The sequence below is a fragment of the Narcine bancroftii genome, chromosome 2 (genome assembly GCF_036971445.1).
Source record: "Narcine bancroftii isolate sNarBan1 chromosome 2, sNarBan1.hap1, whole genome shotgun sequence".
In the NCBI taxonomy this organism is placed as follows: Eukaryota; Metazoa; Chordata; class Chondrichthyes; order Torpediniformes; family Narcinidae; genus Narcine; species Narcine bancroftii.
The window spans coordinates 14,803,086-14,815,508 of record NC_091470.1 but is presented as its reverse complement, the minus strand read 5'-3'; the positions used below and the strand labels follow the sequence as shown (position 1 = coordinate 14,815,508).

Sequence of the window (12,423 nt, the reverse complement as noted above, 5' to 3'; positions counted from 1 at the left end):
TACGATGTGCAGAAAATTTACTTGCATCCGAAGAATGCCATAAATGTGTATAAGCACCTCAAGTTTCCCCAATATTATTGTGTACAGAGAAATCACACTGCCCGGTGCAAATGTTATACATCACACAGGACGCCGACACTGTAATGCTATAGGTCCCGCCTCCTTTTGCTACGGGATGCTGGGTTGTCATGTTAACCTTGCCTTTGATCCTGATGGGAACATACAAATTTTGTACCCTCAAAATTTCACTTTTGAAGGTCCTCCACTTACTTCGCACATCCTTGCCTGAAAACAATTTTTTTAAATTTTACTTTTGATTTTTAAGACTCACTCAAATCCAAAACAACAACACAATCTTTCTCAATAACGTTCATTCTCCCCTCCCAGACCCTAATACCACAAGAAAAGGATAAAGTAAATTAAACAAATATAAAGAACCAAAAATCTACAGAGCCACAGACTCTTAAAGTAATCAAATATAAACCTAGACTAACTGAAAAAGATACAAGAGCACATCATTTTCACCATGACCCACTTCATTCATCTCAATTGTTCCACTATTAGTGCAGATTTTTACCTTTCTTCTATTGAGAAGGGTGCAACTATATCTGCGTACCTAAATGTTGCAGATAAGGCTGCCACACATTAACGAATGTGTCATATTTCCTCAAATTGTATGTGATTTCCTCCACGGGAATTCAACTCTGCATTTCCGCATTCTATCGTATAATGTTGAGTTGGGAGTTGGACTTCCACGTGATTGCTATACACTTTCCTGGCTACTGAGAAGGCGACCTTCACAAACTGAATTTGCTATCTGGACAGTTTAAAACTCATGTCCATAATGTTTCCCAGAAGGTACAATTCCGGATCTGGTGGAAAATCCATGTTTGTAAAATTTTTTTCTCAGGTCCTCCCAGAAGGATCTCAACTTTGTACACAACCAGGTTGAATGGATAAAGGTTCCAGTCTCCACACCGCACCTGAAGCACATTTCTGATTTAGATTTATGTAATTTTTGTGGTGTGAGGTATAGTTAATGCAGGAAAATGTATTCCAGCAAACTGTACCTGGCATTAATGACTGCTGTTGTGCTGTCCAGAGATCTGACCAGCACCGCTCTTGCCTGAAAACAACTTATCCCAACCCTACATTCTAGAGCCTTTCACATTTCCTCAAAATTAGCCGTTCTCCAATTTCGAATCTCAACCTCAGTATAATGTGCACAAAGTTGCTTTCGATGCTCAAAAAAGATTTTGAAAAAACGTTCCACTGCCATTCCAGGATTACACACCTCTGTCTGTGCCCAAGTGACTGCTCTTATATTTCCAAGTCAGGATGGAGACAAGACTCCTGACCTCAGAAGAAGCTGCCTTAATGAATGTATTTGAATCACAGACAGATGGATTTTTAACAAATAGGGGAAATCAGGGTTAGAAGGAACTGACAGGTAAGTGAAACGGAGTTTTCTACTTCAGAGAGACCGGTTGCAAATTGGGAGTTTGCTTTGCTGAGCACCTCCGCTCCCTCTGCTACAACAGAGACCTCCCAGTAGCCAACCATTTCAATTCTATGTCACACTCCCATACTCACATGTCAGTCCATGGCCTTGTCCCATCAGGACCATCCAGATTGGAGGAACACCTTATTTTCCATCTAGGCACTCTCCAGCCAGATGGCATTAACATCAGCTTCTCTGCCTTCTGCTAACCTGCTCTTTTTTTCCTTCTTCCCTTTCTAGTTTTTCCAGTTCTCCCCCACCCTTCCCTCTCCACCCACCCATCTTTCCTCCCCTTGATCACTATTGTCCCCTTCCTCCCTCCCTTCTGCCTTTGCCAAACCCCTTCCCCCCTTTTGCTTGGATGCCTATCGACATTCTGACATCCTTGATGAAGGGCTCAACCCCGAAACGTCAGTCATGTTTTTACTTTTGCTACATGAAGGACACTGTTTGACCAGCCAAGCCTCTCCAGCATTTTGTGTTTTTACTTCAACCACAGCATCTACAGATTTTTGTGGTTTACCTCGGAGACCCCAGCCAGATCAGACATGGTCTGATCAGATGGCAGAGCAGGCTTAATGGGCCAGAGGGCTGATCTGCTCCTATTTCTTCTGTTATGCTCTTATGACCTCACCCTTTGAGTTAGTCTGTTTTCTTGATTTTTACATTTTTTGCAGCACAAGATATAGAGGCAGAGGTGTGCAATGAATCTGTGTCTTGCTGTCAGTCTTTTGCTGTGCTTAGTCTGCTCTCCTGACATTGGATGTGTATTATCTCTACCACTAGAGACACTCCCCTTGGGGTGTATGTGCCCATCATCATTCATTATTGTATTACTACCTTTCTACTAATAAAAGCCATGATTTCTGGTTAACTATACATCCTTTGGTTTCTTTATTAACTGGTGCTTCAAGGTGGGCCATTCAGCCCATCATGAACTGATCCATTCTCCCACTCCCCTTCATTTTCCCTATAACCTTCGATACCCTGACTATTCAGATACTGATCAATCTCTGCCTTAAATGCACCCAATGACTTGGCCTCCAAATTCCAGAGGTTCACAATTCTCTGGCTAAAGAAATCCCTCCGCATCCCCTTCAATCCTGAAGTTGTGCCCTCTTGTCCTTGATTCTCCTACCATGGGAAAGAACTTTGCCACATCTTGTCCAGGCCTTTCAACATTCAAAATGCTTCTATGAAGTTTCTCTCCCCCCCCCCACCCCACCCTATTCTTCTGAACTCCAAGGAGTGCAATCCAAGGGCCATCAAACGTCCCTCATATGCTAATCCCTTCATTCCAGGAATCGTTCATGTGAATCTGCTCTGAACCCTCTCCAATGCCAGCACATCCTTTTTAAAATAAGGAGCCCAAAACTGTACCCCGCACTCCAAGTGAGGGCTCACCAGTGCCTTGTAAAGCCTCAAAATCACATCCCTGCTCTATATCCTGCAGCAACAACATTCCATCTGGGCACCTTCCAACCAAATGACGTTAAGATGGACTTCAGGTTTCTACTCATTCTCCCCATCCCTGACTCCTTTCCTTCAGCTCTCCACACCCTTCCCTCTCTATTCGCAGAGAAATCCCCTCCTCCCCAGTTTTATTTTGTTCTCTCCTTCCTTTATCCACCTCTTGCCTGTGGGCTTCCCCCCACCCCCTCCCAATTTATTCAGGCACCTGTCAACATTTTTTCATACCCTGATGAAAAGTTCAAGCTTGAAACGTTGGTTAAGCATCTTTATCTTTGCTATAAAGGCATAACATGGTTAATACATTCCAAGAAAGTTTAGTGTTATGAAAAACTGCACTGTTCAAAGCATTACATTGTAGTTTAATGTAATATGTTCCAATCCCATAATTATTTATTCTTAGAATTCTTATGCCAACATGTGCAAAAAATATTTAAAAGGTATATACAAAACTGAAAAATGAAGATCTTTATTGGCAATAAGTGAATACTGCTTATTTAAAAATATTTGTCTAATGTACTGTAGTTTGCATTTTAGTTCCAGTTCCCCCTGCCTGTCTCTGGTAAAGTCAGCCTGCAGCACTCATCATGAATGATCCACAAGGTGAGGAGGGGATGAGGGTGAAGGCTGTCTCGGGGCTGGAAAGACACAGAGGCAGGTGATCATCCAACGCCTGCCTTCGGCTCGGGACAGGGACTGACTGCCCGGGACCCGACCGTGTTACATCAAAACCCTTGTTGTTCAAAAACTTGTTTTCCAAGGTACGCCTGTGTAATGGAGGATTTAGAACATGCTTTCACTTATACAAGTTTAAGTATCAGTAATCTACTTTGAGAATAATGTATGAAGCAGACATAATCTAATTTACACCATGAGGCAGTTGTCTTTTGTTGGTCGCAGACTGTCAGGAGACCTTGAAGATAAGTAAATCATTTATTCAAAGAGATAAGCTATGAGTAAACAATTTTTGGGTAATATAAGCCATGGTCCCACTGCTGAAGTTTGAGACTCTCTGAGGGGTGGAAACATCTCTCAGCAAGAAGAACTTCTAGAGTCCAACCAACGTCCCGGTCGGGGGAGGTGGAGAAGCTGCTACCAGCGCCCAGACAACCTACTCCAAGTGTGCGGTCATTGCCTCGCTTCAGCAGTTGGGACCAGTCCAGGTGTTGAGCAGTATAATTGGGAAGGGCTTGCATATTGTAGTTTGAAATCAGCTTTAGATTTAGTAATAAAGATTTGTATAAACCGAAGTGCTCTCGGCGTGCGTCTCTGTTTTCTTTCGGTAGCTCAAACACTGTGACCAATCTAAAACGAACAAAGTGAGAGGTACAAGTTTACCCAGGATAGGCTGTATAAAGTGCACCGTTTGACCTGCTAAGTTTCTCCAGCATTGTGTTTACTTCAATCACGGTGTCTGTGGACTTTCATGTTTCACCTCATATCCTATTCCTCTAGATAGAAATGCCAACATTGCATTGACCTTCACTGGAAGTTGACCTTTAACCTGTCCTGCATGAGGACTCCCATGTCCACTTTGCACCTCCAAATTTTGAATTTTCTCCCCATCTAAATAATAGTTTGCCCTTTTATTCCTTCTACCAAAGTGCACGACTGTACTCTTACCAACATTGTATTTCATTGTGCAATGCTGCTCCCGATCTGCTTTTCCCAATTAGTGCCCTTCACCACAGTGGAATGGTGAACATCTATCAGGATCATTGACTGAGGAGGGCACACAAAGTCATTAAGGATCCCTTCCACCCTGCTCACAGCATCTTTCAGCTACTCCTGTCAGGGAACAGATCCAGAAATATCTGAGCCAGCACCACCACGGGCAGCGAGAATGGAGAACGACCCAAGGAACTGCTCACACTGACCATCCAAGATTCTAATTTGTACAAAATAATATTTATTTAGACTAACTAAGATTATGGGAACATACTTCCCACTGGATCTGGAGTTGTATTTATTGGGAAACCTAGAGGACGTGGGCAGAACATTAACTAAATCCCAAATTAAATTTGTAGATATTGCTCAGTCAGTAGCAAAAAAAATGCATTTCGATCACCTGGAAATCCGAGGTGCCCTGCTCATCACTCGATGATCCACAGAGATGCACAACGCATCCTCATGGAGAAAATAACATAATTTAAGAAATAGGTATGATACTTTTGCCAAAATATGTCAACCTTATCTGGAGCACTTTGGTGTGCGGGTATAACAATCGGCCAGTTGTAAAAAGCTAACAAATACATAAAGACAACAAGCAGTGAAGCACCTCAAGGAGTAGAACTAGATTAGAAAGACTTGCAGTACACTGAAATTTTCTTTTTACTTTTTTATGCTTATTACTTTAATTTTCAAAGTTTTGGGGGGATGGAAGGCAATTGTAGGTTGGCATAGTGTTTGTATTTGAGAAGTAAATTATAGTAAAAGAAAATGTAAATATGTGATTTTTTTTCCAGATGTGATGCTATGTTTTTGGAAAAATTGAAAAATAAAATTAAAAACCATTTATTTACTTTTTAGACAAAATATTTGTCCTGCATATGTATGTTTGTCTGCATCGGTTTTATGTCCAGTGTGTGTCTACGTGTTTTGCACAGAGGGCCAGAGAATGCTGTTTCATTGTGTGAGAGATGAGTAAAATTATATAAAAAATGAAAGATGAAGAAAACTAGTATGGATATATGTGTAATGAATAAAGCCAGTATGAATAGGATAAGAATAGATATTAGAATGTAGGAAGTAAAGTTAGTCTGAATAAGATAAGGGTCTTCTAGCCTTAGACAGAATTAGCAAGTTCTGCATGTAAGAAGTTAGTCAGCCCTGAGAGTCAGGAAGGTGTGAATAAGGACAATGACATGATGGGACACCGACAGGATACTCCCTGGTCCTCCAAGTTCACAGAAACAGCACGTAGGCAGACAGGATTGCCTAATGCCAAACTCATCCAGGAGGCAGAAGAATGTAAGGGGGAGGGTACTTCTATACTGAAATAAACTGTATAAAAGTTGGGTGAGCCCCAGGGTAAGGGGAAGCACCCAACTTTGCATTGTTGTATAATAAATGTTCTTTGTTCTCAATTTTTGTCTCGAGCAATTTCTGTGAAGGTACTTCTGTTTCTAACAATTGGGTTGCACTTGCTCAATCAGTTGACAATAAACCTGACTTGATCCTCTCCTTCTCCGAACAAGAGTCCATCATCATCTTTCCTTCAGCATGGAGTTTGTAGGTCGTATTTACTGCACAACAGAGGCTACGTTTAATTACGCTGTTCCTTGAAGCAACCTTGCTTATATTTAGCACTTCCAAAGGACAGCCATTGCTGTGAAGCAATAAACACAAAATTCCATTAAAAAAACTATCAATAAAAAGTGTTTTTTCCCTCCAAAATATGTGATTGAGGATAAATACTGGCCAGGAGATGATACACTTTCTCAAGCAGAACAAAAGGATCTGTATCTAGCTAAGGGGACACATGGCTTGCGATTCTCTACAGTGGGGTTAGAACACACAACCTTGGACTCAGAAGTAAGAATGCTCTCCATTGAACCACATTGTAACAATGTTTTGGCGTCAGTTTTCACTGAAAGTGACCACAAAATACAGCACCGTTACCTTTGAAGGTTTGTATCCAAACATAGTAACCATGGCAACTTTAAGGTCCTCCCTGCTCAGATAGCCTTTATGATTTGAATCACACTCTCTGAAAACCTGCAAAAGAGAAAGCGGGCGGGGGGGGGGGGGGTGAGGGTGAAAGAGTGGCAATGGTTAGCATAGTATTTAGCGCATCAGTATTACAGCACCAGTGATCGGGACTGGGGTTTGAATCCCACGTTGTCTGTAAGGAGCTTGTACGTTCTCCGTGTCTACATGGGTTTTCCTCGGGGGCTCATTTCCCACCATTCAAAATTTACCAGGGGTTGTAGGTTAATTTGGTGTAATTGGCTCCCCCCTCACTGACTCACTTGTGGGCTGAAAGAGCCTGTTACCATGCAGTGGTCAATGACTTTTTCTCTGTATATTTTCCAATGTGGTTGGGAGGTTTGTTTGGATCAGATTTTTAACAACAGCACTTTGTTTCTTCAACTTTTCAACCCATGCAATCATTATTATTAAAGAGATTAATGCCTATAATTACTATATTGGGGGGGGGTTTAACTATACACAATTTGCAATTCAAGGAGGCACAGTAAACAAGAGGCACCAAGGAGGGATCTGGGAACAGATGCATAATATCCTGAAAGTGGCGTCACAGGTGAATAGGATTGTAAAGAGAGCTTTTGGCACATTGGCCTTCAGAAATCAAAGTACTGAGTACAGGAGTTGGGATGTTACAGTGAAATTGAATAAGAACTGGTATAATTTATCTGACTGCTTTTTAGAAGGTCATTTTTGTTCTTTTGTAGAATTGCAAAAGAGATTTGATATAAGTGGTTATTCTATATTTGTGTATTATCAGTTAAGATCTTTTGTAAAACAGGTATGCGGTCGTCAAATGAATTTACTGTCTGAAACTGATTTTGAGAAATATGTGCTCTCATTTCCAAAAAAGGGTTATATATCAGGTTTGTATCGTATTTTGTTGGAAAGTGAAAGTAAAATAGATTGGGATAAAAATAAAATGAAATGGGAAAAAGATTTAAGTTTAACAATAACTGAAGAAGATTGGTCTGAAATCTGCCGTAATAGTGTTCGAAAATTGATTAATGCTAGATTGGCGATGATTAATTATAGTTTTATACATCAATTATATTTAACACCCGAAAAATTAAAAAATTTTGGTTTTAGTAAGTCAGATCTTTGTTTTCGTTGTGATCAGGTTTCTGGTACTTTTTTTACATGCTGTTTGGTTGTGTGATCGGTTACAACAATTTTGGAAAGGTATTCAATCTGTATTTAATAATCTATATAATCTTCATATTGTATTAGACCCTGATATAATTTTATTAGGGAATATGCAGCCATTGATCGATTTAGAATTAGATAATTACCAGATCTCTTTTATTTACTTAGCGCTGGCAGTGGCCAAGAAATGTATAGCGATTACTTGGAAGAATAGAAATGTATTGTCTTTAGATAGGTGGTATTCAGAGATGAAGTTTTGTTTGGTTATGGAAAGAATATCTTTTTCTATACAAGATAAGATGTTTTGTATGAGTTAAGGTGGACCCCATTTATTGATTATATACAATTTAAATAAGTTTGAATTAATAATTTTTTTTTCTTTTTAAAAAAAACTTTTTTTTTATTATATATTTTTTCTATATTTATGTTTTTTTTTTCTTTTTTTTAGTTTTTTTTATTACTATTTGGTTTTTTTTTCGTTTAAGTTCTTTTTGTTTTTTCATATATATTCTTATATAATAAAAAAATTTTGGATTAATAATTAATATATATTTTTTGTTTTTTATATATATCGATCTTTTTTTAAGATATATATTTTTTATTATACTAATAGTATTAATTCTTCACTCTTTATCATTGGGGTGGGGGGGTTTAGGGGTTAAAATAGTTTTTTTTTAAGTCTTAGTTTTTAGTTGTTAGGGGGAGATGCCGAGATTGGTATTGTATTAACTATGTTACTTTGTACTTGTATTACTTTATTTTGTATTTTTTCTGTACGTGAATTACTTACTTTCTTCATATGTTAAAATTAATAAATAAAGTTTCAAAAAAAAAGAACTGGTGAGGTCAATACACTCAACTACAGGAAAGGTATTAATAAGATTGAAAGAGCGCAGAAGGGATTTACCAGGATATTGGTTGGACTTGAAGATTACAATTAAATAGGGTAATACTTTATTCCCTGGAGTATAGAAGAACAAGGGAAGATTCGATAGAGGTGTAGAAAATTAGGATGGATACAGATACACTGAGGTTAGGAGGGATAAAACTAGAGGGTGTGGGATAAGGGGAAAAGTTTATAGGGAACATCCGGTGAAAGGTCTTCACAGAGAGTGGTGGGAGTGTGGAACATGAAGTGGTGAATGTGGGCTCAGTTTTGATATTTAAGAAAAATTTGGACAGGTTTTTTGGATGGGTTTGGAGGGCTATGGTTCAGTGCACAGACTAGAAGGGCCGAAGTGTGTGATTCTGTGCTGGAATGTTCCCTGGTTCTAACAGCCCACATTTACCAAATACATTATCTGTTTTAAAGCTGGCGCGTTGCTGTTTTAAAATTTTGATAATTTATTCATTGTGTTCCCGTTTTAAGCCCGAGTGACAATTCTGCCTGCAGTGAATGCGAGCGTTTTCTCGTCCTCGCAAAGGCTTTTTTAAGTTGTTACGTTTAAAGTCCCGCAAAACATCACCAGCTGAATTCACTGAGCGACCCCCCCCCCCACCTCCACCGGCGGGGCGACCCCCCCCCTCCACCGGCGGGGCGACCCCCCCCCTCCACCGGCGGGGCGACCCCCCCCCCTCCACCGGCGGGGCGACCCCCCCCCTCCACCGGCGGGGCGACCCCCCCCCTCCACCGGCGGGGCGACCCCCCCCCTCCACCGGCGGGGCGACCCCCCCCCTCCACCGGCGGGGCGACCCCCCCCCTCCACCGGCGGGGCGACCCCCCCCCCTCCACCGGCGGGGCGACCCCCCCCCCTCCACCGGCGGGGCGACCCCCCCCCCTCCACCGGCGGGGCGACCCCCCCCCTCCACCGGCGGGGCGACCCCCCCCCTCCACCGGCGGGGCGACCCCCCCCCCTCCACCGGCGGGGCGACCCCCCCCCTCCACCGGCGGGGCGACCCCCCCCTCCACCGGCGGGGCGACCCCCCCCCTCCACCGGCGGGGCGACCCCCCCCCTCCACCGGCGGGGCGACCCCCCCCCCTCCACCGGCGGGGCGACCCCCCCCCTCCACCGGCGGGGCGACCCCCCCCCTCCACCGGCGGGGCGACCCCCCCCCTCCACCGGCGGGGCGACCCCTCCCCCTCCACCGGCGGGGCGACCCCTCCCCCTCCACCTACCGCGGCACAGCGGCGCTTCTCCCCGTCAGAGACCCGCCTTTCCTCACAGCGCACGGCGCCGGACGCTCGATACATCGAACTGGATCAACCCGCTCCCTCTCTGACCCACTGTTACAGACCCCTCCCCCCTCACCCACCCAGTTACAGACCCCCCTCACCCACCCAGTTACAGACCCCCCTCCCCCTCACCCACCCAGTTACAGACCCCCCTCACCCACCCAGTTACAGACCCCCCTCACCCACCCAGTTACAGACCCCCCTCACCCACCCAGTTACAGACCCCTCCCCCCTCACCCACCCAGTTACAGACCCCCCTCACCCACCCAGTTACAGACCCCTCCCCCCTCACCCACCCAGTTACAGACCCCCCTCCCCCTCCCCCACCCAGTTACAGACCCCCCTCCCCCTCCCCCACCCAGTTACAGACCCCCCTCACCCACCCAGTTACAGACCCCCCTCACCCACCCAGTTACAGACCCCCCTCCCCCTCCCCCACCCAGTTACAGACCCCCCTCCCCCTCCCCCACCCAGTTACAGACCCCCCTCACCCACCCAGTTACAGACCCCCCTCCCCCTCCCCCACCCAGTTACAGACCCCTCTCCCCCCCCCTCACCCACCCAGTTACAGACCCCTCTCCCCCCCCTCCCCCACCCAGTTACAGACCCCTGTCTCTCTCTCTCTTCCCCCCCCACCATAAACCGTCACCCTCCCGTTTCTTCCTGTAACTCCCACGCAACAGCATCCGAACTCTTCATTGGGTCAAAGCCGCCTCCACTCCCTTTCATCTACTGCGGTGATTGGCTCAAGATTTAAAGGGGAAGTGTCGCCCTTAAAGGGGCCGGTTCCGTGTCGCCGACTGATCGACCGCAGCCAAGTATCTGCAAGGTATAGTTGTGGAGTGAGCGAACTTGGCTCCAGTCTGTGTTGAGGGATGAGGAAATGCTTCGTTTCTTCCTCAGTCGGGGTCTGTCTCCCTTCGCTTCGGTGGGCTCGTTTGCCTTTGATTCGGGACCCTCCGGGCGGAGCAGGTGGGACCTCGGTGCCCATGTGGAGGGGCCCGCAGAAAGGCCGCGGGAGGGCAAGGTGTAGAACCGACATTTGGGACCAAGTGGCGAGTGAAAAGCAGGCAGGCGTCTGAATTAAAAGGGTGGGGAGACCGAGAGATAAAAGGACACGGAGAGAGGGAAGGTGAGAATGAAATGGGGGGGGGGGGGATTGGCTCCATGAATGCAGAGCTTGGGGAAAGTAGACAGGGGAAAGGGGGAGAGAGAGAGGGACAGGGCTGCAGGAAAGGAGATGGGGGTGGCAAAGGAAAAAGAGCGAGCGAGGGACAGAGCTACAGGAGAGGGGGTGGCAGAGGGAAAAGGGGAGAGAGAGAGAGAGAAAGAGGAACAGGGCTGCAGGAAAGGAGATGGGGGTGGCTCATGGATACTGGACGCCAATGCCATCCAGTTGGAGGGGGCTCCGATGGAAGATGAGGTGTTCCTCCTCCAATTTGCGGGTGGTCTCACTCTGGCCGTGCACGAGACCATGGACAGACATGTCCGCAAGAGAAAGGGATGGGGAATTGAAATGGGTGGCCACCGGGAGATCCTGGTCTTGCAGCGGACAGAACCAAGGAGCACAGTGAAGCGACCTCCCAGTCTGCACCCAGTCTCTCTGATGTAGAGGAGACCACAACGGGAGCAGAGGATGACCCCTGCAGATTCACAAGTGAGATTCTGCTTTTACTCGGGTGGACTGTTTGGGACCTGAAAGGTGGCGAGGGAAGAGGTGTGGGTGCAAATGGAGCACCTCCTGCGGTCATAGGGGTAGATGCCAAGGGGTGATTGGTGGGGAGGGAGGAGTGGAGAAGGGAATCATGGAGTGGGTTATCCCAGTGGAAGGAGGAGTGGGGAAGATGTGAAGGAGCCCATCACATTTTTAAAAATAAGCTGAGTTTATTGTCTGACACACAATTACAAATCCACTGAAATTCCACTTGCTTGCTGTTGTTAAATGGGAATATAAAAAACACTAAAAATAAGTGTAAATTAAATGACACCAATAAAAAGAATCAATGTGCAAAGAGATAAATATTTGTATTTACAAAAAAGTGATAGAACATCAGAATTTATTGACATGAACATGTCACAAAATTCATTGTTTTGTGACTGCAAAATAAATCAAATAGTGCAAGAAAATTCAAAGTGAGGCAGTGTCTGTGGTTCATTGTCCATTCAAGAATCTGATGGCAGCAGGGAAGAAGCTGTCCTTGTGCTGTTGAGTGCTCGTCTTCAGGCTCCTGTACCTTTTCCCTGATGGTAGCAGAGTGAAGAGGGCATAGCCTGGGTGGTGGGGTCTTTGAGGATAGAGGCTGCTTTCTTAAGACACTCCCTCTTTTAGTTGTCCTTGATGGAGTGAAGTCTGGTGCCTGTGATGTCACAGACCAAGTTAACAACCCTCTGGAGTTTATTTTTGTCCTGAGAGTTGGCACCTCCATAC

General features: G+C 45.0%; 2 protein-coding genes across 7 annotated transcripts in view; one reads left to right on the top strand and one right to left on the bottom strand.

The window, feature by feature from the left end:
• Nucleotides 1-10,079, bottom strand: part of efcab11 (EF-hand calcium binding domain 11) — an 88,496-nt gene extending 78,417 nt beyond the window's left edge. For all 3 annotated transcript variants that reach the window (XR_011351041.1, XM_069915914.1, XM_069915915.1), the window contains exons 1-2: nt 9,939-10,079; nt 6,593-6,688 (exon numbers count right to left, since the gene is read on the bottom strand). Coding sequence is in view for 2 of the 3 variants with exons in the window: in XM_069915914.1 (XP_069772015.1) it covers nt 6,593-6,688; nt 9,939-10,013 (171 nt within the window). In the remaining variant the exon portion in view is untranslated. The remainder of the gene's footprint in view (nt 1-6,592; nt 6,689-9,938) is intronic.
• A 530-nt stretch (nt 10,080-10,609) lies between these two features.
• Nucleotides 10,610-12,423, top strand: part of tdp1 (tyrosyl-DNA phosphodiesterase 1) — an 83,768-nt gene continuing 81,954 nt past the window's right edge. For all 4 annotated transcript variants that reach the window (XM_069915913.1, XM_069915907.1, XM_069915908.1 and 1 more), the window contains exon 1: nt 10,610-10,824. The gene's annotated coding sequence lies outside the window, so the exon portion shown is untranslated. The remainder of the gene's footprint in view (nt 10,825-12,423) is intronic.